General features: G+C 40.9%; 1 protein-coding gene across 1 annotated transcript; it reads right to left on the bottom strand.

Moving 5' to 3' along the window:
* Positions 1–13,625: 13,625 nt before the first annotated feature.
* LOC140874170 (uncharacterized) lies at positions 13,626–25,608 on the bottom strand. Its single transcript, XM_073277451.1, has 4 exons — positions 24,888–25,608; positions 24,208–24,752; positions 14,049–14,608; positions 13,626–13,926 (listed from the first exon to the last, which is right to left on the bottom strand). Exons 1-4 carry the CDS (start codon positions 25,606–25,608, stop codon positions 13,626–13,628), a joined length of 2,127 nt encoding a protein of 708 aa, XP_073133552.1.
* Positions 25,609–26,665: the final 1,057 nt, after the last annotated feature.

The following is a 26,665-nucleotide window of genomic DNA, read 5'->3' as shown; positions in this document are numbered from 1 at the left end:
AAATATTTTTTGGGGCGATTAATCATCCTTATTAATTAGTATGTGCGTTATTATTTTATAATAACAAAGTTGCATGAATCCGGCAAACATACGATCAAACATGGCAATCTTTAAAATTAATGATGAGACCTTTAAAAATTAAAAACCCTCATTTTGAATTAGATTCAAAATTTATATCAAGCCCGAAAAGGGGAATTATAAATTTGTTTATAATTTCCATGTCTTCCAATGACAATGGATGCATGACGAACGCTACCCGTATTCAATGCTCGGCTCATATTATTGGGGGGGGGGCTTGGATGCCGGAAAGCTGTGACATCCATTGACATGGTGATGTGAACTACGTGGAACTCCCATGACTTCGGCTCATATTATTGGGGGAACTCATGGCGACCGTCCATTAAGGTTCGATATCGATGGGTAAGGCTTGACACGTAAAGATGAACGACGTCATATTATTGGATCCTAATCAAGCGTGAGACAAAAGTTTACGTAAGGGTTGCATGGAGATGCAATTGGAAACTACCTTTTAGAAATTATGATTGGCTGATATTATTCGGGATCGTAATTGGCTAATTGGACCTTATGTACCTACTGAGGAAATGAGTTTCCCGTTTTTACTAGAGGGTAGTAAAAATGTCAAAACAGTGGGAGTAAATATTTATAAAGTTAAAGTCCATACTTTATATCTTATTAAATATTTTAAAATAGTCATTGAAATTTATCTGTTATTATTTTTCAGTACAAAGTTTTGACAATGTCATCAATTCGCAATCCATTGTCTGCAATACTCGACAAACATTTACTGACCGGTCCAAATTACTTGGATTGGCTAAGAAATTTGAAAATCGTCTTGAACTCGGAAAAGATTTCATACACACTTGATGAGTCGCCCCCTGATACGGCTCCGACTGATTGTAGCCCTGAGGAGCTACAGACTTACAAGGATTGGTGTGACCATGACTTGAAAGCCAAGTGTTATATGCAGGCTTCTATGAATGATGAGCTTCAGCGACGTTTTGAGAGTGCAAAGCATGCTGCTGACATTCATTTGCATCTCAAAGAACTCTTTGGTGAAAAAACACGCCCACTTCGACATGCGATTGTCAAGGAGCTAATCACTTTGCGCATGCGAGATGGGGCTTCGGTCCATGAGCATGGCCTGAAGTTGATTGGGCTCGTGGAGAAACTCGTTAGCATGGATCTTGTGCTACCAACTGAGTTGACCACAGACGTGTTGCTCTTGTCACTGCCTAGCTCATTTGATCCTTTTGTGGTGAATTTCAACATGAACAGGTTAGATCCAACCCTTGAGGAGTTGGTTAACATGCTTGTTACGTTTGAATCCACAATCAAGAAAGAGAAGCCGGTTCTTTATGTGGGATCTTCATCTGGTTCAAAGAATAGACCACATGGGAAAGGAAAGAAGCGTTCCTTCCAAGCTCCCAAAAAGAATGTGCCCTTGAAGAGGCAAGCTCCGAGTCCCGTTGTGGTAGCCACACAAGTTAAGGCTAACAAGACTAATGACGTCTGTCATCACTGTAAGAAACCTGGACATTGGAAGCGTAATTGCAAGGAATATCTTGACCAGAATGGTTCTGGAAAAGGTATGTTCTACATTGAAGTAAACATTTCACTTAACTCTTCTTCTTGGGTATTGGATACCGGCTGTGGCTCACATCTCTGTAATGATTTGCAGGTGATGGCAAGAAGTAGGAGACTCAGAGATGGTGAGACCTTCTTGAGGATGGGCAATGGGGCAAGAGTTGCAGCCAAAGCTATTGGAGATGTTTACTTATTGTTGGACAATGATTTTAAATTATGTTTGAGAGATGTTTTGTTTGTACCAGATTTGGTGAAAAACATTGTTTCTATTTCTATGCTTGATAAAGATGGATATTCTTGTTTATTTGGCAAAGGTGTTTGCAATATTTACAAGAATGAATGTTTAATTGGTACAGGACAATTGGAAAATGATCTCTATAATTTAAAATTAAAAGATATTCCTATGTATAATGTCCAAGAGATATCAACAACATCCAAAAGAAAACAAGATACTCTAAATCCAGCACACTTATGGCATGCTCGATTAGGTCATATATCTTTTAAAAGGATGAACAAGCTAGTGGGAGAAGGCATATTTGATATGTCTGATATTAATTCTCTTACTACTTGTGAACCCTGTCTAAAAGGAAAGATGACCAAAATTCCCTTTAAGGGCCATGTGGAGCGAGCCAAGGGACTGTTGGATTTGATCCATACAGATGTGTGTGGTCCACTTAGCATCACCACTAAGCACGGACATTCTTACTTCATTACCTTTACCGATGACTTCTCTAGGTATGGGTATGTGTATTTGATGAAATACAAATCTGAAGCTTTTGAAAAGTTCAAAAAATTCAGAAATGAAGTAGAAAAACAATTGGGACGAAGCATCAAGGCACTTCGATCGGATCGAGGTGGTGAATACTTGAGTACTGAATTCCAAGAGTATCTTAGGGAGAATGGGATTCTCTCACAGTGGACTCCTCCTGGTACACCTCAGTTGAATGGTGTTTCAGAACGTCGTAATCGAACTTTGATGGACATGGTTCGGTCTATGATGGGGTTCACGGAGTTGCCGCCATCCTTTTGGGGATATGCACTTGAGACAGCGGCACTGTTGTTGAACAATGTCCATTCAAAGGCAGTTGATAAGACACCATATGAGATATGGATGGGAAAATCTCCAAAGTATTCTTATCTAAGAATATGGGGATGCCCTGCTTATGTGAAGCAGATAGTGGGAGATAAATTGGATGCTCGATCCATTTTATGCTACTTTGTGGGATATCCAAGGAATTTGGTTGGATATTATTTCTATCATCCCAAAGAAACAAAGGTGTTTGTTTCTAGGAATGCAACCTTCTTGGAGAAGGAATTTCTATTGGATAGAAAATGGGAGATGATAGAACTCGAAGAAGTTCGAGAAACACCCACGATTGTGGAACCCACACCCGAACAGCCAAGAGAGGAGACACTAGCTCCTAGAAGATCCGAGAGGATCTCAAGACCACCTATGAGGTATGGTCTGCTTCTTGAAGATGGGCCTGACCATGGATGTGATCCAAGGACCTTCAAGGAAGCATTGTCTGATGCCGATTCATCCAAGTGGCTTGAAGCTATGGAATCTGAGATGAATTCCATGTATTCGAACCAAGTGTGGAATCTTGTGGATCCACCTGAAGGAATTGTTCCTATAGGGTGTAAATGGATTTACAAGAGGAAGCTTGGAACGGATGGGAAGGTTCTAACCTTCAAGGCTCGATTGGTGGCAAAAGGTTATACTCAAAGGCAAGGAGTTGACTTTGAAGAAACTTTTTCTCCAGTCGCAATGTTCAAGTCCATAAGGATATTGCTTGCCATTGCCGCATGGTATGACTATGAAATATGGCAGATGGATGTGAAGACAGCTTTTCTTAATGGGGATATTAAGGAAGAAATTTACATGTCTCAACCTGAAGGGTTCACATCTATCGGAAGTGAGCATAAAGTATGCAAACTTCAGAGATCTATCTATGGTCTCAAACAGGCATCTAGGAGCTGGAACATCAGATTTGATGGTACAATCAAAGAGTTTGGGTTTACTAAGAATCTTGAGGAACCATGTGTGTATAAGAAGGTCAGTGGGAGTGGTGTGACATTCCTGATACTTTATGTTGATGACATTCTACTCATTGGGAATGATGTAGGAATGTTGCAATCAACTAAAGTATGGTTATCGAGTAAGTTCTCGATGAAGGACTTGGGTGAAGCATCTTTTGTATTGGGAATACAAATCTATCGGGATAGATCGAAAAGATTGCTTGGTCTCACCCAGTCCACATACATTGATACCATCGTGAAGAGGTTCTCGATGGATGAGTCTAAGAGAGGACATCTACCAATGTGTCATGGCGTGTCTCTATCCAAGTCCATGTCTCCCAAAAATGATGCAGAGATAGAGACGATGACACGCATTCCATATGCATCTGCAATTGGTAGTATCATGTATGCGATGATATCTACATGTCCTGACGTGGCCTTTGCACTTAGTGTTACAAGTAGATATCAATCGAACCCTGGTCTTCCACATTGGAAAGCTGTGAAAGACATTCTCAAGTATTTGAGAAAGACTAAGAATATGTTCTTGGTTTATGGGGGTGGAGAACTAAAATTGGAAGGCTATACCGACTCTAGCTTCCAAAGCGATGTTGATGATTCGAAGTCAACTTCCGGTTTTATATTCATGCTCAATGGTGCTGCTGTTTGTTGGAAGAGTTCCAAGCAAAATAGCACTGCGGATTCAACCACTGAGGCAGAATATATTGCTGCATCCGATGATGCAAAGGAAGCTGTTTTGATTAGGAATTTCGTCCAAGAGTTGGGCGTTATTCCTAATGGAGTTGATCCAGTCCCGGTGTACTGCGACAACACTGGTGCAGTTGCTCAGGCAAAAGAACCAAGGTCTCATCAGAAATCCAAACATGTACTGAGAAAATACCACATCATCTGGGAAATTGTGGAACGAGGAGATGTCTTGTTAGACAGAGTCGCCTCCGCAGATAATGTTGCTGATCCACTAACTAAGCCTTTACCAGGACCATTGTTCGAAAAGCATCGCGAATCAATGGGTTTGAAGAATATGGGTAGTTGGCTCTAGTGCAAGTGGGAGATTGTTAGAGTAGGTGCCCGTCGAGCCAATGTGTTGGCCGATGGTCCTTGAGAGAACTCTTGTATGACAATCTTTGTTTTAATAATATTTGACATTATTTAATTTGGCACATCTTTATCTTTATACCCATGCATGCTGCATAGATAAAGCCCTTGAATATACAAATAGTAGAAAGAATATGAGATGGTCATGTGATGACTATCATGAAACTCATATTTGGAATACTGTATATTCTAAACTGTTCCTAGTCGATTCAGCCGCCATAAAGAAGGATAAAGGCCGCTCGAGCTTGAGACTAGTATTTGTGATTTGAGTACCATGTTTCATTGGTAGGGGACATGGAGATGTCCAAGCATGCAAATAGGTGCTCCTTGTAGAGTGCACAACAACCCTCCCTAAAGGATTTTCCAAGTGGTTCTCACTTATCGAGTGGAGAAGTCCTAGTTTATGGTTGTACACCATTAGTCCTATAACCCGGGACAACATGGAGACTCTATATGCTAGTGCTTCACTTTGACTTGTTTACCGACTCATCTGGGTCATCAGGTGGCAATGTTGGGTGTTGTGACGAAACATATAGGAGTCAATGCATTGTAGTCGGGGATTCACCGCTTACCTACAGGTATGGATATCCTATGTTATATCATGCATACGTAGCTTGAAATCTCTGATCAGAGTAAGTGTTAATTAAGAAAGGAGTTTCTTGAATTACACTTTCGATGCAACTACGGCATGACACATAGTTATCGATTCAATGACAACTCTCGATAAACCAATGGTTGTCGAATCGGTCGGGATATATGAGTTGAAGGGACCGTACTGTACGCTAACCATAATTGATTGGTTCTTGCAGGAACTATCATTTGATACCTAGGGAGTCATGTAAGCAATGCTGCTAGATGTTTACATGACTGGTTGGGTACTATCAGACTTGAGTTTTCTGACATTCTTATTATCAATGTGTTGATTAATAAGAATGGAGCTATCTAGGGTATGCTCATATAAGGGACTTGTTGATCCTGAATCACATGGAGATGTGAACCCACTGCTAGTTGTATCAGTGAACCATTAAGGGTCACACAAGTACTAGCTTTCTAGATCCCGTTGAGATTAAAATTAGTTCATTGTGTTGAACAACTTATAAAGGAGTTTATAAGTAAAATAAATTAGAAGTTTGACTTCTAAATTGGAGAATGAATGGAATAAGTAACTTTTAATTTGTGAATGTGTTCCAAGATTAAAAGTTGACTTAAAATAATTAGTTTATGAAAATGGTGATTTTCTAAACTATTATTTTGAACTTAGTTAATGAATTCAAGTGTTGAATTAATTTAACACTAGTAGACATTTTAATGTACAAATAATTAAATTAATTCAAGTGTTGAATTAATTAAACACTATTGAGTCTAGTAGAGCTCAAATTAATATAGTGTTGTATAATTATTGATACTAGTGGACTTGAATGGGTTCAAGTTAAATTTAATTAATTGATTAAACTTAAATGGGTTTAGGTTTAATAATTAATTAAAAATAAGTTCAAATTATATTTAAATATATATATTTATATATGTATATATATATATATAGGCGTGTATATATATATATATATGATATATATATGTGTGTGTATGGAATTTGAAGGGTTGTAAGATGGTTTGCAATTTTCCATGCATGCCTTGCAATTTTCCATGCATGGCTTAATTGTACTCATTAAACCCTCTCCTTTAATATATTATTTGGAATAATATATACACACACACAATTCATTCCATTCCAATTAGTGAAGTGGCCGAACACTCCTTTGAAATTTTCTCCAAATTTTTCCTTTCATTTTGAGGGAGAATTAAAATGATATCTCAATGAAAAATTCTCTAAATATTCTAGTGCATATTTAGAGTGGATTTAGATCGTCTAGTCGTGGACCTAATTCGGAGGCTCGAATAGTTGAATCCATATTGAGCAAGGAGTGCTCTTGGAAGCTTGTAGATTGAGTCTACCATTTTTCAAGAGCCTAGTTGTTTATCAACTTGGTTGGAGCCATAAATCAATCTTTGAGATTGATAGGTAAAATTCTAAACACCCTATGGTTGTTTAATATTTGAATACTACACAAGTGCTCGGATTTCTTTTATTAAAAATTTTATATTTCCGCTGCGTTTCCGGGCACGAGTTAACCGATCCCCTTCACAGTGTACACAGGGTTTTCTCCTCGGGTTGTACCACTCATGTCCTAGGCGCCATTACTGAGAAGTTGTATACAGTTATCTCAGATATGGATACCCTGTCATTTGCATGCATCATATTTGTATGTTTTACCCGTGCTTTTGTATTGATCTTAGAGCTCACATCCAGTCTTTTTGGTGTATCTGGACACCCCATTCGATGGGGCAGGTGTAGGTGCAGGATCGAGCACCAAGATCTTGGAGTAGCCAGTGACCAGTGAAGACAACATGATTAGTTGTAGGTTTTGCCCTTTAGGCTTATTTATTCGATTGGGTTGTCTAATCGAATTTTTTTAACCGGTTGTATTATGCCGGTCTGCTTTTATTTAAGTCTTTCGCAGCGATTTATTTTAATGCATGCCTAATTATGCTCTTAACTCTGATTAGGTAGTGGATCCGGGTTGGGTTGCTACATTTATTGGTATCAAAGCATGCATGCAAGAGACTTGGGATATAGTATTAAGACTTAGGGTTATCCTTATAGGATTGATGAGACCATGGAAGAGGTGATGATGCGGCGATTAGATTTCACGAAGACTATCATCATCGGCAGGATTTTTGAAGATTTGGCTTATGAGATTCCAGCAAGTGCGGACAGGAGCGATGGATCGTGTCCGAGTTTTTGAGATTTCTACTCATGTGGATCCTAGCTTTTGATTATTTTCATTGTCAGTATTTTAAATGAGGAGTTTTGAGGAATCCAAGTATTTAATCTTCTTAATGTTTATTTGAGTTTGATATTGTTATGTGGGTTCTTTTATTATTTTCAAATGTAATTTATGTACATAGTTATTTATTTGAATTCACATTTCCCCATCCTCTTTAGATGTTAGTAGTAGGTTTTGACGTGCCGTATTTTAGATGGTCTTGAATATAGGGTTGCGTCCATGTTTCAAATACTGAGTTGTTGATCGAACTAGCATGATGCACTCCCGCATTGTTTAATGTTTTGAAAAATTTTCCCACCCTTCTTCCGCTACTATTTTATTAAATGTTTAAAATATTGGACGTTACAACTTATGTCTACATCAACATTAATATCGGGGTTAGAGGACTTACCGTTCTTTCCTGTGCTAGATTCTTCCTTGCTTCCTCTTAAATCCTCCACTTCTCGCTTGCTTTGGTCTGCCAATTCTTCCACTACACTGATATTCCTTGGATTCTTTTCAGTACCACTAGGAAGCGACCCCGGACCACGGGTCAAGAGCTGGGTTACTAGTTGAGCCATCTGAGTTTCTAGTTTGCTCAATATCGCCTCTTGATTCTGTAGTCTTGTCTCAGTTTCAACTACATATTTCATCACGATTTCCTCAAAAATGGGTTTCTGCTCCTCTTGTTTAGATCATGATGGTCCGGAGAATTGGGGTTGGGTATTGTTGGCAGTATTTTTTGTGGGCTTCCATGAAAATGTAGGATGGTTTTTGAAGCCCGGATTGTATGTGTTGCTATTCGGATTATACTGCTGTCTTTCCTGGTTCCCAACAAAGTTTGTTGCCTTGCCTTGAAAATTTTGTTGTTCTTCAATAATTACTCCATGGACTTGATTAATAGGAGCAGACTGCATCTGCGATATTTGGTGGGTTAAGGCATAAATTTTGGCAGTCAAGTATGTTAGAGCATCGACCTCGAGAACTGATTTCTTTTCTTTTTTTAGATCCGGCCATCCCACGTTACTTTCTGCCATATTTCCAAATTTCTCATGCATCTTCTTGAGTTTTCCTGAACAAAATTCCATTTTCTACTGCATCAAGCATGGATCGCACTAACGGATCAGCCCCATTATAGAACGTCTGAGTCCACTGGCTTTGTGTCAGATTATGCTGAGGACACACTCGCAATATCTTCTTGAATCAGGTCCATACTAAATTTAGTGACTCAAAGTCTTTGTTCTTGAATGAAATAATATCAGAGAATAAATGTGCCATCTTGATTGGTGAGAAGTACTTGTTCAAAAAGGCTTGAACAAGCTCCGTCCATGCCGTGATAGACCCGACAGGAATTTATGTTAGCCACTCAGTTGCGTCCCTTTGTAAAGAGAACGGAAATAATCGCATTCTCGTTGCATCAGCTGTCATCCCATTGAATTTTACTGTGTCATTGATAGAAAGAAATCTCTCCAGATGCGCATAAGGTTCTTCCACTGATGTGCCTCCAAATCGCACTTGAAGTTGTTGATGAGTGCATTTTATGCACTTAATTTATTTATGATTTTAATTGAACTTCTCTTTGTTTCAAGCGGATTTATGTGGTTTAGTTGTTGTGTATGTGCATGTAGGAATATTCATAATTTGGTGAAAAAAGATGAAAAGAAGAAAAAATGACAAAAGAAAAAGAAAAATAGCAGGACAAATGGAATCAAAACCGCTCTTTTGCAGGGAATTTCTCGCCTCTGCGTGAAATATGTGAATGGTCCAAGCGCTTATGCGGTTAATCTCATGCTTTTGCGTGTTTTGAAGAAATAAGAATTGCTCTCATGAGAATAAGAGTCACGCATCTGTGCAACATGAGAAACAAAGTGAGACGCTTCTGCGCAATGATCTCCAGCTTCTGCGTGACTGTGTGAGTTTGGAAAAAAAATCAGAGTTTGGAAATCTGAAAATGGGATTGTTGGGCTTTAAATTGTGGGGCTTTTGCAAACATATAAAAGGGATTTAGAATATCACAAAAGAAGGAAGCAGCCGCACAACAGGAAAAAAAATATAGAGAGCGAATCGTGAGATTGAGAGAAGAGGCTGGAGAAAATTTGCATCAACGTGAAAAACAACAAAGGAACAAAGATGGAGATCAATCAATCGGACATGGAAGAGCGAATTTGCCTTTTTTATCCTTACTTGAACTTTTTATTATTTAATTGATGTCGAGATTTCTGAGTGTGGATTATTGACAAAGCATTAGTTATCATCAAGGGTTCAGATTAGTCAAAGCAAGTCAAGATCTAATCCCACGGCTATGATTAACTTAGTTAGTTAAAACAGTTTATTGTTTTAAGTTAGTTTATAAGAGAGATTTGATCAAGGCATAAAGGTGTAACGGAGATCAAGAACTCTTAGATATCAAAATCCAGATCTATCATCTTCTGATTCTCGCAGAACTTTGAGGGGCAATCTTCTGGATTGAAGATTGAATATCGAAGAGCATCTGTGTTGAAGCTGGAACTTCGAAGATTGAGTCCCTGGATATTCTTGCATTCGTAAGTCATAGGTTTCTGATTTATCTTGTGGTTATTGGATCTAAAGAGAATTGTATTGTATTGATTCCTGTTGGTTATTAGTGAATTCTTTGGGTTGATTCCCAGATCCTTGGATGTAGGATTGATCTCAATCCGAACCAAGTAATTCCTTGAGTTCTTACTTTTCTGCTTGTGTTCTGTGTTTCTCGATTGATTTGGTTTTCCATCGAGAATTTGTGTTTTTCTGGTATTTGATTGGGGTAGATTCTATTTCTTGTGCTCTAAAGTTCAACAAGTGCTATCAGAGCCTCAAGATTAAGATCTTGGGGCTGATTACTCTGATCAGGTGTTCTACCCTCTCTCGGCCACAAGAATCACTCGTTCATTTCTCCAAAATTCTTGAGTGAATTATCTTTAGAAAATGTCTACTGGCCAGGGACATTCTTTGGCGATGTCCACATCAAGGTTTGAGGTGGAAAAGTTTGATGGGAAGAATGATTTTAATCTTTGGAGGGAGAAGATGATAGCGCATCTGGGAAACTTAGGATTAGGTGAAGCACTGTTAGGAGAATATAAGATTCCAGATACTAAAGAGAACAAAGCTGAAATATTGAAGAAGGCTAGAAACACGATTGTCCTCAGCCTAAGTGACCAAATTCTCAGGAAGGTGGTAAGGGAGAAAACGGCTGCTGATATGTGGCTCAAGTTGGAGCAATTATATATGACAAAAGCTCTGCCTAATAGAATATATTTGAAGCAGAAGTTTTACAGCTACAAAATGGATGAAAATAAGTCCATTGATGAGAATATCGATGAGTTCACTAAGTTGCTATCCGATCTTGAGAATATGGTGGTAAAGATAGATGAGGAGGATCAGGATATTTTTCTCTTGAACTCTCTACCAAAAGCTTTTGATCAGCTTAGGGACACTTTAAAGTATGGCAGGGAAACTCTTACACTTGAAGAATTCACAGGGGCCGCATACTCCAAGGAATTGGATTTGAAAGCAAATGGAATGTATCAAAAGCCTACTGGAGAAGGGTTAAATGTGAGAGGACGATCATTGGAAAGAAAGGGATCAACAAATAAATATAGATCAAACTCTAGATCCAAGTCAAGACCAAGAAGGACATGTTGGTCTTGTAAAAAGGAAGGTCACATTAGAAGATTCTGCCCTTTAAGAAAGACAAATCAAGGTCATGAAAATATTCCTGTCACAGATGCTGCAAATATCCTTGAAGGATATGAAGAAGCTGAGGTTTGAACCATCTCCATTGAAGATCCTAAGGAAAAATGGATATTGGATTCGGGGTGTTCATATCATATGTCTCCAAGAAGAGAATGGTTCACTGATCTTCAAGAAGCAGACTCAGGATATGTATTACTTGGGAATAATCAATCATGTAAGATCCAAGGGACTAGTTCTATCAAACTGAGAATGTGGGATGGTTCCATTAAGATCTTAACAGATGTAAGATATATTCCAGACTTAAAGAGAAATTTGATCTCTTTACGCACCTTGGATCAGAAGGGACTTTGTTATAAGGCACAAAATGGCACCCTTAAGGTTGTAAAAGGATCACTTGTCATTATGAAGGCTATTCTAAGGCATGGATTGTATGTTCTTGAAGGATCAACCCTACCATCAGAAATCAATGTTACTACAACAGTCAAGAATGATACACAGTTGTGGCATCAAAGACTCGGCCACATGAGTTTAAAAGGACTTCAAGAACTTGGAAAATAGGGATTCTTGGATCAAAGACAGATAACTGTTTTGGACTTCTGTGAAAACTGTGTTCTTGGAAAATATCACAGACTAAGTTTTAACACTGCATCTCAAAACACAAAATTACCTCTGGATTATATACATGCTGATCTTTGGGGCTCTCCACAGGTACCTCTATCATTGTCAAAGTGTCAGTATTTTATTTTCTTTATTGATGACTATTATAGAAAAGAATGGATCTATTTCCTAAAGACAAAAGATCAGGCTTTTAGTAAGTTTGTAGACTGGAAAATCTTAGTAGAAAATCAATAAGGAAATAAAATTAAAGTCTTGAGAACTGATAATGGATTAGAGTTTTGAAATCATGAGTTTGATGATTATTGTGTTAAAAATTGCATTGCTAGACATAGGACTTGTATCTACACACCACAGCAAAACGGAATTGCAGAGCGTATGAATAGAACATTAATGAATAAAGTCAGGTGCATGTTAAGTGAAAGTGGTATGCCACCAAAATTCTGGGCAGAGGCAGCTTCTACTGCTTGTTATTTGATAAACTTGTCACCCTCCTGTTCCATTGATTTTATGGTACCAGAAAATAAATGGTCAAACATGAAACCAAATTATAAGCATTTAAGAATTTTCGGTTGCGTGGTGTACATTCATGCTAATCAGGGTAAGTTGAATCCTAGAGCAAATAAGGGTATGTTCTTAGGTTATCCCACTGGTGTTAAGGGTTATAAAATCTGGCTTTTAGATGAACAAAAGTGTATAATCAGCAGGGATGTAGTGTTTAATGAGTCTATTTTTTATGCTAACAAAGATGTTATAGCAGAAGCCAGCTCTAAACAAGCTGAGCAGACCTTACAGGATACTGATGAAGCACACTCTAAAAGAAATAAACAGAATAAAGCTGAAGGTGGAGCTAATCATCCACTATCTGAGGACACTTATGATATCAGTCACATAGAAGATCAGATATCAAATCAAGAATCTGATGATTTAACAGAGAACCAAGATTCACATGGTGATGATACTGATCAAGAAAAAAATCTGGAAGACTATAAGCTGGCAAGGGACAGAGTCAGAAGAAAAATCAAACTGCCATCTAGATTTGCATCAACTGAGTTCACTGCTTTTGCCCTAAATGTGGCTGATTTAATGGATTTGGAAGAACCTACTACCTATGAAGAAGCAATAAGAAGTAAATATAGTGCTCTATGGCAGACAGCTATGCAAGATGAATACAAGTCCTTGATTAAGAACAACACATGGACTTTAGTCAACAAACCAAAATATAAAAGGTTGATTGGCTGTAAATGGATATATAAGAGAAAACCTGGAATCCCAGGAGTTGAAGGTCCAAGATATAAAGCCAGGTTTTTTTTTTTTTTTTTTTTTTTGGGAACAAACACCGCCGGAAGCGGGGGGGTTAGGCAGACCCTTACCTGTATATAAACATATAAAATCAAAAGAAATAAAACCTAACGGAGGAGGGGGAATAGGCCTAGACCTCCCCAAAAGGCTATACAAAGGTAATAGAAACATCAGAACAGCTAGGGTATCGGAAAAAATACAACCAGAACATCCCTAGGAAATAAGTAAATACAGAAAAAATCAAAGACAACTAACTAAGTCATCGTCAGCAGTCGTCCTATGCAGCAAAAAGCCAGTAGAGATCCACAACTCGAGCTCAGCAAAATCAAAAACCGACACTGAGGCGCAAAAAGTGGCTGGCACCATCCTGAGCTGAACAAAAGATCACAGCTACGCTAGAAATATGTCCAGAAGTCACGATCAGCTGGGAAGTCACTATACATCAGAGGCCGCCTGGAAAAAGGAGGAGCGACCGCAAACCAGTAGACCCGGAGCAAAAATATCAGGAGAATGGCGAAGGGAACTCAAGCCATAACCAAAATCCCAAGAAGACTGGAAATCCAAAAAACAAAGGGCGCGAAAGGCCGCCCACATAACAACCATCCAACAGCAAGAACCAGGCAAGGGGGAACCATAGTGAATGCCTGGCAAATCCATCTCCCTGAAGAAGCAAAGTGAACGACAAGGGAACAAACTAACTCCAAAAAACTCCGGAAATGAGGCCGGAGAGCTGTACCTGCAAAGAAAAATAAATATCTACATATATAAAAACTCTAGGCAAACCTAGAGGAAAAGAAGGTGGAATAAAAAGAAGCCCAAGAGAAGCGGCGAAAAGGGAGCAAAAAGCTCTAGGTGAACCTAAATCTAAGATAGGGAAGCCCGGATAAATCAGAACGGGCCAAAGCAGCGATGGGAGTGGTCAAAGGAACACCAATCTCCAACAAACACTGCCTATGATCATGAGCATGCCGCGCCAACGCATCCGCAACCGAATTCCCTTCCCGATAGATATGCGAGAAATGAACCGGCCTATTCCGCACCAAGACACGCGTCCTCGAAACAATATGATCCAAATCCCAAAGAAATCTCCGAGATCTAAGAATCTGAATGGAAATCTGGGAATCGGTCTCAATCCAAAGGGGAAAAAAGCTAAGGTCAGAACAGAGAAGAATACCCCTCCAAACCGCCCAAAGTTCTGCACGGACATTAGACCCCAAACCAATGAACTCACTAAAAAATGCCAAGACCCTACCAGAAGAATCCCGGACAACCCCTCCCACAGACGACTCACCCGGGTTACCTCTCGAGCTCCCATCCACATTGAGCTTAAAGGACTCAGGTTGAGGCCTCAACCAACGGACAATGGCAGTCTTATGAGTCCGTTGGAGGCCGACCGAAATGTCCATCATCCTCGCAGCCTGCAGAGCCCCCAACCAGAGACAGGGCTTGATAACAGTTGCGGAATGGGCAAGTCTCAAATAAGACAAAATTTGGAACTTAACCTTCTCCGCAAAGGAGGGTAAGTGACGGTGCTTAACATCATTGCGTGCAGTCCAGAGGAACCAAAGCACGACAAAAGGAAGGAATTCCCTCACATTACCCCCAGGAGTGTAAGAGTGGGTGCCCAGTGAGCCAACTGTGTGGCTATGGGCTTTGTTGACTCTTTGTATAAACAATCTTTTGTTTAATATTATTTACACTTTTATGGCAATGACTTTATATTACTTCATATTGTTATATTGTGATATACTATTGTTGTTTTGATAAAGACCTTGAATATACTATAGTGTATGTAAGATGTGGTAGAACATGGAGATGTCTATCATGAAATACATCTTATAGTCACTGTATATTCTAAAACCGTTCCTAGTCGATTGAGCCGTCCGATAATAAGGATAAGGATCGCTCGAGTTTGAGACTAGCATTTGCGATGCGGAGTACCACGTTTCATTGGTAGGGAACATGGAGATGTTCGAAGCATGCAAATGGATATTCATAGGATGAATAATCGAACTACCCTATCCGGACTTTCCAAGTGGTTATCACTTATCGAGTGGATAAAGTCCGCGGTTTTGGTTGTACACCATTAGTCCTTACGACTTGAAACATCATGGAGACTCTATATGCTAGTGCTGTGCTTTGACTCGTTTACCGACTCTATGGGGGTCATCAGGTGTCGAGATTGGGTATAGTTACGACACATATAGGAGTCAATGCATTGTTGTCAAGGATTCACCACATACTTGCGAGTGTGGATATCCTATGCGATCTGAGGAGATATTAGTGTGACAAATCTCTGGCCAGAGTACTTGATGTGATTTAAGAAATGGTTTCTTAGTAGCACATGCGATGTCACTAATTTGATCTTCAAGATGCATTGCATAGTTATCGAATCTTGAGCGACTCTCGATATACCAATGGTTGTTGATTCGATCGGGATATATGGATGAAGGGACCGTACTGTACGTTAACCAAAATCTACTGGTTCTTGTAGGCACTATCAGTGATACCTAGGGAATCATGGGGCGATGTTGCTAGGCGCTTTACCATGATTCGTTGGGCAAGTCGGAAAGTGTTGTTCCGAGTCACAAGGAGTTGTGAGCCCACGGCTAGCTGTATCCCTGAACCATTGAGGGTCACACAGTGTAATGGAGTTTTAATCCCGTTGAGATAGTTAAATTTAAAGAGTTAAATTTAATGAACTAAGGAGTTGGACTTCTTAAATAAGAGTAAGGGAGTAGGATTTCCTAAAATGACATAGGGATGGACATTTTTGGAAACCACTGAATTCGGATTCAGGAAAATTTATTTTGACTTTAAAACGTGCAGAAATGGTTTCTGTGCACATTGGTGAAATCGTTTCATCAATCGGAGTCACGATGAATTTTATATTAATTTCTGAACGAGTGGGCTTTGCTTGTCGGGCCCCAGCTTATGACTAATGGGCCCTAAGGTGTTAGTGGCCTGCATTATAAATAAGTTATTTCAGTACAGAAATTAGACACAACAGGTCATAATTTTTGAGAGCAAAAATTCGAAAACCCTATTCTCTCTCAAAGAATTTCGGCCGTCCCCTTCCTGCTCTGCCCGAGAAAATTCCGGTCTGTGATTTTGAATCGCAGTAAGGAATAACGAATCAAATTCGTGTATTCTCTTCGCAGAAAACTTCTGATAGATTTTCTAGTGCAATCTATCAGAGGGATTAAACCTCTGTTCGTGGACCTGATTGAAGGCGTTCATCGGTTCCAGGGAGAGACAACAAGAGCAGAATTGTTCTGTTGGTGTCCATTAATCTCGTTGCGAGATTTGAGGTAAAATTTATTTAATTGTTATTTAAATTTTACACACACGTAATTCAATCGTCGTATGGTTGATACCCACACCATGGAAACGTTCCATGAGAAAATTTTAAACTTCCGCTGCACCGGGTATCAATCGTAATTGGTCTGGGAACTCGCCAGTTTTCCAACAGTGGTATCAGAGCCAGGTTGCTCAGATCAATCGATTGAATAATCAATTGTACAAAATTTTTGAGTCTCGGTTTATGAAACAAAATAAATATTTTTAATAAAAAAATTTTTTTGGGGCAAAACCCGGGCAGCGATTGGATCGCTGCCCGGTGGGGCAGCAATTGTTGCTGCCCCGGGCGGCGCACGGCGCCGCCCAAAGGGGGCGCACGGCGCCGCCCAAGGCGGCGACTGTCGCCGCCCAGGGCGGCGCACGGCGCCGCCCAGGGCAGCGCTGTGCGCTTCCCAGCGCAGCGCTGGGCGCTGCGCAGGGCGGCGCTCGGCGCCGCCCAGGGCAGCGCACGGCGCCGCCCAGGGGCGGCGCCAGGCGCTGCCCTAAGGGGGCAGCCGGGCTGCCCCCGGCCCGCGCCCCGGGTGCGGGCCGGCCCGGGAGTGTCCCGGGCGGCCCGCGGGAAAAATTATATTTTAATTTTAATATTTAAAATTTTATTTTTGGTCCGGTCAAAAATTGTTTTTGATTGGTTCACGAGATTTCGGATCGAATTGTTCGAGTCCGTAAATTTTAAAATTGATTTTGGATAAATTTGAATTTTTGGAAAATTTTAATATTTTATCCGTAAATTGAATTTTGAAATCAATTATTTTGGTACAATTGATGATAAGATATGATCTTATGATATATTAGATAAAATATGATTTTATTTGTAAAATTGGATTTTATAGATAAAATATGATTTTATTTGATATGGAGATAAAATATGATTTTATATGTGAAATGTGATTTTATATATAAAATATGATTTTATCTTGTTTAAATTTGAATTGCCACAGCATGTTATCCAATAAATTAATTTTGAATTAAATGTTATTGGATAAGGATGATCGATTGCCATGACCAATTTTGTAGGTGTATGTTAGGAATTTACATTTTGTCTTTATTGTTGTTGGTTTTATTAATGGGCCTGGTTTATGGCCCGATATGAATGTCATATGTAATAAAAGTGGGCTTGGTTTATAGCCCGTTCCCACCCCCTAAAAATGTATCCCCTACTTGTCATTGTTATTTAATTGTAAATACATTAGATTTAGTGGGAGATCAAGATTTGAAGATGGTGGGCCCAGCAGACAATGAAGACTGAAGAAATGTAAATTGGAAGCATATGTAATAGGATTGCATTTGCATACTGCATATTACCTAGGATTGGACTAAGACCCGTGATTGGCAACCACGGGTCAATTAGAAATGGAATCGATCATCCTATATAATATGTGATATTATGATTGTATGCATGTTTAGACATAAATTGCGTGAATCCGGCAATGCATGCAATAAATTAAATATGATGAGACAAATATTTTTATAAATAAAATCCCTCATTTTAAATATGATTTAAAATTTATATCAAGATAAATAAAGGAAATTTAAATATTGTTTAAATGTTCCTACCTTCCATCAACGGTCAATGTATGTGATGCTACCCGCGGATACGGTCCGGCTCATATTATTGGGGGGGCCCGTCCGTCGGAAAGCTGTACATTGGATCGACAAATGTTGTAAGTTGGGTGGAACTCCCATGGGATCGGCTCATATTATTGGGGGATCCACATGGCGACCGTCCATCACAACTTAATATTGATGGGTCATCTTGACATGTCACTTTAAACGGCGTCATATTATTGGGCCCTTATTGGACATGAGGTAAATACATGGGGGTTGCTTTGGAAGCAATTGGGCTCTACCTTTTGAGAATTATGGTTGGCTGATATTATTCGGGACCATAAGTTTGTCAATTGGACTCCATGTTCTCACTAAGGAAAAAGTTTCCCGTTTTCACTAGAGGGTGGTGAAATCGTTAAAATAGTGGGAGTGAGATTCATAAAATAAAATTCGCCAATTTTATGTCTTAGTAAATTATTTAAACAATCATCGATAATTGTCTGTTTTATCTCAGTAATCCACATGTTTCTGTTCTCCAACAAAACAAACTTATTGACGCAAACAATACAGAATGATTCCATAAGTTAAGATTGTCCTAAGTTCGGAAAAAGATTTTCTAAGTGTTAGAAAAGGCTTCTCCGAAAACAGCCCCGGCTAATGTAACTGCCGAAAGGTTGGCCGAATTAGAGAAATGGTTGGACCATGATCTCAAGGCCAAATGTTACATGAAAAATTGGACAAGTCTAAACAAGTTTGCCATCACTGCAAGAAACCCGGTAATTGGAAACGTAACTGCAAGGAATACCCCAAGCAGTTGCGAACTGCAAAGGGTATGTTTTACATTGAAATAAATGTTTTTCTTAATACTACTTCTTGGGTATTGGATACCAGATGTAAATCTCATATTTGCAATGAGTTGCAAATGATAACAAGAAGTAATAGGATAAGGATGGGTGAGACCCAGTCAAGGCTCGGGAATGGTTCCAGAGTTAAATCCATAGCTATGGGAAATATTTATTTTTGCAGAACGGTTTTAAGTTACTTTTGATAGATGTTTTATTTGTTCCAGATTTAATTAAAACATTATTTCTGTTTCTATGCTAGATAGAGATGGTTATTCTTGCAATTTTGTGAATGAGATTTGCAATATTTACAAGAATGAATGTTTAATTGGAAATGGACAATTTGAAAACGATCTATACAACTTAAAACTAAAAGACGTTCCAGTGAATTGTATTGACAAACCGGCGACAACAAACAAAAGGAAAATCGATAGTCAAAACCCGGCAAACCTTTGGCACGCTAGACTAGGTCATATTTCCTCAAGGAGGATGAACAAGCTAGTGGGAGAGGGCATGTTTGATATGTCTGATATTAACTCTCTAACTACTTGTGAATCCTGCCTAAAAGGGAAAATGACTAAATCTCCTTTTAAGGGGAAGCCTGAACGTAGTCAAAATCTGTTGGATTTGATCCATACAGATGTTTGTGGTCCATTTAGAGTAGGGACTCAACATGGCCACACCTACTTCATTACCTTTACTGATGATTATTCTAGGTATGGGTATTTATATTTAATGAAATATAAGTCTGAAGCATTTGAAAAGTTCAAAGAATTCAAGGCTGAAGTAGAAAACAAGCTAGGTAAAAGTATTAAAGCACTTCGATCGGATCGAGGTGGAGAATACTTGAGTACCGAGTTTTTGGACTATCTAAAAGAGAATGGGATTCTCTCTCAGTGGACTCCTCCTATGACACCACAGCTTAATGGTGTATCGGAGCGTCGTAATCGAACTTTGTTGGACATGGTTCGATCCATGATGAGCTTCACTGAGCTTCCACCTTCGTTTTGGGGCTATGCGCTTGAAACGGCGGTATTGTTGTTGAATAACGTCCACACTAAAGCAGTGGACAAAACACCATACGAGTTATGGAATGGCAAAGCTCCTAAGTATTCATACTTGAGGATTTGGGGATGTCCTGCTTACGTGAAGCGGACAGTGGGAGATAAGTTGGATAGTCGATCCAGCTTATGTTATTTTGTAGGGTATCCGAAGAATTCAATCGGATATTATTTCTATTATCCTGCTGAAACAAAGGTGTTTGTTTCACGGAATGCCACCTTCTTGGAGAAGGAGTTCTTATTGGATAAGAAAGGCGAGATGATGGAACTCGAAGAAGTTCGAGAAGAACCCGAAATACAAAATAACGATCCCACACCTCAGGAACCATTGCTGGACACGCCTGCACCTAGAAGATCCGAGAGGACTTCTAGACCTCCAGTTCGATATGGTCTTCTTCTTGAAGAGGGTCAAGATGAACCCGACATTGGATGTGATCCAAGAAGCTTCAAGGAAGCAATTTCTGATGCGGATTCGAATTTATGGCTTGAAGCTATGCAGTCAGAATTGGATTCGATGCATACTAACCAAGTCTGGACTTTAGTGGATCCTCCCGATGGAATTGTTCCAATAGGGTGTAAATGGATCTACAAAAGAAAGCTTGGGCCTGATGGTAAGGTATTGACCTACAAGGCGCGATTGGTGGCTAAAGGTTATACTCAAAGGCAAGGAGTTGACTATGACGAAACCTTTTCACCAGTTGCAATGTTCAAGTCCATAAGAATCCTTATTGCCATAGCTGCATGGTATGACTATGAGATATGGCAAATGGATGTGAAGACTGCTTTTCTTAATGGAGACATTAAGGAAGAAATCTATATGAAGCAGCCTGAGGGGTACACATCCATGGGAAGCGAGCATAAGGTATGCAAGCTTCAGAGATCAATTTATGGTCTAAAACAAGCATCAAGAAGTTGGAACCAGAAATTTGATGAAACAATTAAAGACTTTGGTTTCATCAAGAACCCGGAGGAACCTTGCGTGTACAAGAAAGTAGTTGAGGATGCGGTGACATTCTTAGTACTTTATGTTGATGACATCCTACTCATTGGGAATGATGTAGGGATGTTGCAGTCAACAAAGATATGGTTATCAGGTAGATTTTCGATGAAGGATTTGGGTGAGGCATCCTACATTCTAGGGATACAGATCTATAGGGATAGATCTAAGAGAATGATAGGACTCACTCAATCAACCTACATCGATACCATATTGAAACGGTTTTCAATGGATGGGTCCAAGAGAGGACATCTACCCATGTGTCATGGAGTTTCTCTATCCAAGTCTATGTGTCCCAAGACTGATGCAGAGATAGAGAATATGACACATGTACCATATGCGTCAGCTATAGGTAGTATCATGTATGGGATGATATCTACCAGACCGGATGTAGCATTTGCTCTGAGTGTCACGAGCAGATATCAGTCTAATCCTGGTCAGATGCATTGGAAAGCCGTGAAGGACATTCTTAAGTACTTGCGAAGGACTAAGAATATGTTCATGGTTTATGGAGGACGAGAACTCAAACTGGAAGGCTATACCGACTCTAGCTTCCAAAGTGATGTGGATGACTCGAAGTCAACCTCTGGATTTGTGTTCATGCTCAATGGCGGTGCTGTCTCTTGGAAGAGTTCCAAGCAGGACACCACAGCGGATTCCACCACTGAGGCTGAATACATTGCAGCATCAGCTGCTGCTAAAGAGGCCGTTTGGATGAGGAATTTCGTCCAAGAGTTGGGCGTCATTCCTGAATTTGTTGGTCCAGTCCCGGTGTACTGCGACAACACGGGTGCCGTTGCTCAAGCAAAGGAACCAAGGTCTCATCAAAGATCCAAACACGTACTGAGGAAATACCACATAATCCGGGAGATTGTGGAAAGAGGAGACATCAGTGTCGAACGAGTGGCCTCTGCAGACAATATCGCTGATCCACTTACTAAGCCTTTGCCAGGACCATTGTTTGACAAACATCGCGAAGCAATGGGTCTACGTAGTATGACTAGTTGGCTATAGGGCAAGTGGGAGATTGTAAGAGTGGGTGCCCAGTGAGCCAACTGTGTGGCTATGGGCTTTGTTGACTCTTTGTATAAACAATCTTTTGTTTAATATTATTTACACTTTTATGGCAATGACTTTATATTACTTCATATTGTTATATTGTGATATACTATTGTTGTTTTGATAAAGACCTTGAATATACTATAGTGTATGTAAGATGTGGTAGAACATGGAGATGTCTATCATGAAATACATCTTATAGTCACTGTATATTCTAAAACCGTTCCTAGTCGATTGAGCCGTCCGATAATAAGGATAAGGATCGCTCGAGTTTGAGACTAGCATTTGCGATGCGGAGTACCACGTTTCATTGGTAGGGAACATGGAGATGTTCGAAGCATGCAAATGGATATTCATAGGATGAATAATCGAACTACCCTATCCGGACTTTCCAAGTGGTTATCACTTATCGAGTGGATAAAGTCCGCGGTTTTGGTTGTACACCATTAGTCCTTACGACTTGAAACATCATGGAGACTCTATATGCTAGTGCTGTGCTTTGACTCGTTTACCGACTCTATGGGGGTCATCAGGTGTCGAGATTGGGTATAGTTACGACACATATAGGAGTCAATGCATTGTTGTCAAGGATTCACCACATACTTGCGAGTGTGGATATCCTATGCGATCTGAGGAGATATTAGTGTGACAAATCTCTGGCCAGAGTACTTGATGTGATTTAAGAAATGGTTTCTTAGTAGCACATGCGATGTCACTAATTTGATCTTCAAGATGCATTGCATAGTTATCGAATCTTGAGCGACTCTCGATATACCAATGGTTGTTGATTCGATCGGGATATATGGATGAAGGGACCGTACTGTACGTTAACCAAAATCTACTGGTTCTTGTAGGCACTATCAGTGATACCTAGGGAATCATGGGGCGATGTTGCTAGGCGCTTTACCATGATTCGTTGGGCAAGTCGGAAAGTGTTGTTCCGAGTCACAAGGAGTTGTGAGCCCACGGCTAGCTGTATCCCTGAACCATTGAGGGTCACACAGTGTAATGGAGTTTTAATCCCCGTTGAGATAGTTAAATTTAAAGAGTTAAATTTAATGAACTAAGGAGTTGGACTTCTTAAATAAGAGTAAGGGAGTAGGATTTCCTAAAATGACATAGGGATGGACATTTTTGGAAACCACTGAATTCGGATTCAGGAAAATTTATTTTGACTTTAAAACGTGCAGAAATGGTTTCTGTGCACATTGGTGAAATCGTTTCATCAATCGGAGTCACGATGAATTTTATATTAATTTCTGAACGAGTGGGCTTTGCTTGTCGGGCCCCAGCTTATGACTAATGGGCCCTAAGGTGTTAGTGGCCTGCATTATAAATAAGTTATTTCAGTACAGAAATTAGACACAACAGGTCATAATTTTTGAGAGCAAAAATTCGAAAACCCTATTCTCTCTCAAAGAATTTCGGCCGTCCCCTTCCTGCTCTGCCCGAGAAAATTCCGGTCTGTGATTTTGAATCGCAGTAAGGAATAACGAATCAAATTCGTGTATTCTCTTCGCAGAAAACTTCTGATAGATTTTCTAGTGCAATCTATCAGAGGGATTAAACCTCTGTTCGTGGACCTGATTGAAGGCGTTCATCGGTTCCAGGGAGAGACAACAAGAGCAGAATTGTTCTGTTGGTGTCCATTAATCTCGTTGCGAGATTTGAGGTAAAATTTATTTAATTGTTATTTAAATTTTACACACACGTAATTCAATCGTCGTATGGTTGATACCCACACCATGGAAACGTTCCATGAGAAAATTTTAAACTTCCGCTGCACCGGGTATCAATCGTAATTGGTCTGGGAACTCGCCAGTTTTTCAACAAGGAGACCACTCGCGACCCCTTTTCCAAGCACTGAGAAACAAATTGAAGTTCTCAGTGATAGGGATGCGAACTCTAAAGATAGCCCCAAAGAAATGCCACACAGAGTGGGCGATGGGCCCGTCGATGAAAATGTGCATGAATGTCTCCGACAACTCACAGCACTGGCACTTGGACACAAGGGAGAAACCCCGCTGTTGGAGCACCTCATCCACAGGCAACCACCGATGCCAAAACCTCCATAGGAAAAAGGACATGGTGGGCCTCATCCAGCGCCCCCAACAGGGAGTAAAGATATCCGATACCGAGCCTCTCGGTCTGACCTGCTCCCAAGAAGATCTCACAGAAAAAGCACCATCGGTGCTGTGGATCCAGATAGCCGCATCCGGCTCATCCACCAAAACAGGAATCTGAACGATCTCCTCCGCCACCGAGGGAGCGACGACAGCGCAGAGGAGATCAAAATCCCAGTCTCCTTCCAATAGGAAGCTGGAAACACGCACACACTGATCCCCTCTAACATCACACCTGCTCGTCAGAGGTGCGTCACCCAACCAAGTATCATCCCAAAAAGAGACATCCCCAAGACCAATCCTCCACCGGATACCACGCTCCACACGAGGTCTAATCTGGAGCAAACGCCTCCAAGTGGGGGAAATGGCGCCACGAGAAGGAGCACAAATAGGGCTGACAGTCCGGCAATACTTCCTCAAAAGGAATCTCGCCCAGAGAGAGGAACCCTGCCAAAATCTGAACCACAGCTTCATGGAAAAGCTGTCAACAATGTCCTTGAGCCTGCGAAAACCCAGGCCTCCTTCTTTCACAGGAAGGCAGGCGCGAGACCAGCGGGCCCAGTGCCACTTCTTCTCTAAGGGTTTGGAGCCCCAAAGAAAAGCATTGAAAATACGCTCCAATTTCTCCAAAACAGCCAAAGGAAGCTGGATCACCTAGCAGAGATAGATCGGGATGGAAAGGAGCACACTACGGATCAGCGTCATCTTACTCCCAGGAGCAAGGGAACGAGACTCCCAGCCCTCCAGCTTTTTCCGGACCGACTGCAGAAGAGGCTCAAAGAGAGAGCACTTATGGTTCCCATGGAAAAACGGAGCTCCAAGGTATTTCAAGGGCAGCTGCCCCTCCTCGAAACCAGTGATGCGCAGCAAACGGGAGCGGCGACGAGCCGTCCAGCCCGGAGGAAATATCATTGTACTCTTGGCCACATTAACGAGCTGTCCCGAGCAATTCTCATAGTGAGACAAAAAATCTTTAAGACGCTGAAGACCGCGGGATCCCCCATTGGCAAAAATAATGACATCGTCAGCATAGGCCAAATGGGAAATCGTCAAATCACACCCAGATTGGTACCTCATATCGGAATGCTGGAGGAACAGTCGGTCCAAACCACGGGACAGATACTCCGCTCCGAGAACGAAAAGGAGGGGAGATAACGGGTCACCCTGTCTCAAGCCCCTCGAGGAAGAAAAGAAACCAGCAGGGGTGCCATTGACATTAAACGAGAACTTGCAAAACGAAATACAGGCCCTCACCATCCTCACGACCTGCTCCGAAAAACCAAACCTACGGAGGGCATCCAGAAGAAAAGACCATTGGACTCTATCATAGGCCTTAGCCATGTCCAATTTCAGAATGACATTACCACCACGGGCAGGGAGATTAAGACTGTGAGTGAGCTCATGTGCAAGAAGGATATTGTCAGCAATCATCCGCCCCGGCACAAAGCCACTCTGACTTTGAGAAACAAGTGACCGACCTCAGACGAGAGTATAAAAGCTTCGAGATGATCTTGTTGGAAACATTACACAAGCTGATGGGACGGAAGTCCGTCCAAGCTTGCGCTCCCTTGACTTTGGGGATCAAAGTGATCGTGGTGGTAGTGAAGCCCTGGGCCATAAGAGAGCCCCGAAAGAAATCAAGGACGGCGTCCATGACATCATGTTGCACAAAATCCCAGCAGCTCTGAAAGAAAACCGAAGAATACCCATCGGGGCCCGCCACACTATCCCGAGGGATGGAAAAGACGACAGCACGAACCTCCTCCAAGGAAGGTGCGGCGGCAAAGCTAAGGTTCTCCTCCTCCGAGATCTCCGAGGAGAAGCCAGAAAAATCCGGAAGATCCAGGACAAAGGGGTCTCCAGTGAGGAGGCGCTCGAAATAGGCAGCCCAAACTGCTTGATGAGACCAGGAGAGGTGAGGAAAATTCCATCCTCCCAGATACGAAAGATCTTATTAACCACATTCTTCTTCTTCACCATGTTGTGGAAAAGCTTCGTATTCCTCTCCCCGTCCTCAAGCCAATTACAAGCAGCTTTCTGCTTCCAAAAATCTGCTTCCATAGCGGTGACTCTAGACAACTCCTCATTGCACCTGGACAAGCGGGTCCAGAAATGCTCAGAGGGATCCGCTTCACAGGCGGCCTCAGCCAGTCTAACCGACCTCTCCGCCTCAGCAATCTTATCAAAAAGGTTCCCAAAAACATCCCGGTTCCACCACTTGAGGTGGCCCTTCAACCGTTTCAGCTTGGAAAAGAGCCTGGGCATGCCTTGCAAAGAGCAAGGCATGTTCCAGTTGAGCCTGATAGTTTGAAGGAACCTTGGGTGACAAGTCCACATGCTCTGGAACCGAAACAAGCTCGGCCCCCGAGCAAAGACAGGAGCAGACACCAAAAGAGGACAATGATCCGAAACTGTACGACTGAGGTGTTCAACTCTGACTGAGTTGAAATGATCACCCCAATCCACAGAGACAAAGACTCTATCAAGA

The sequence above is a fragment of the Henckelia pumila genome, chromosome 1 (assembly GCF_033568475.1).
Source record: "Henckelia pumila isolate YLH828 chromosome 1, ASM3356847v2, whole genome shotgun sequence".
NCBI lineage: Eukaryota > Viridiplantae > Streptophyta > Magnoliopsida > Lamiales > Gesneriaceae > Henckelia > Henckelia pumila.
This window is presented reverse-complemented; position numbering and strand designations above follow the sequence as displayed.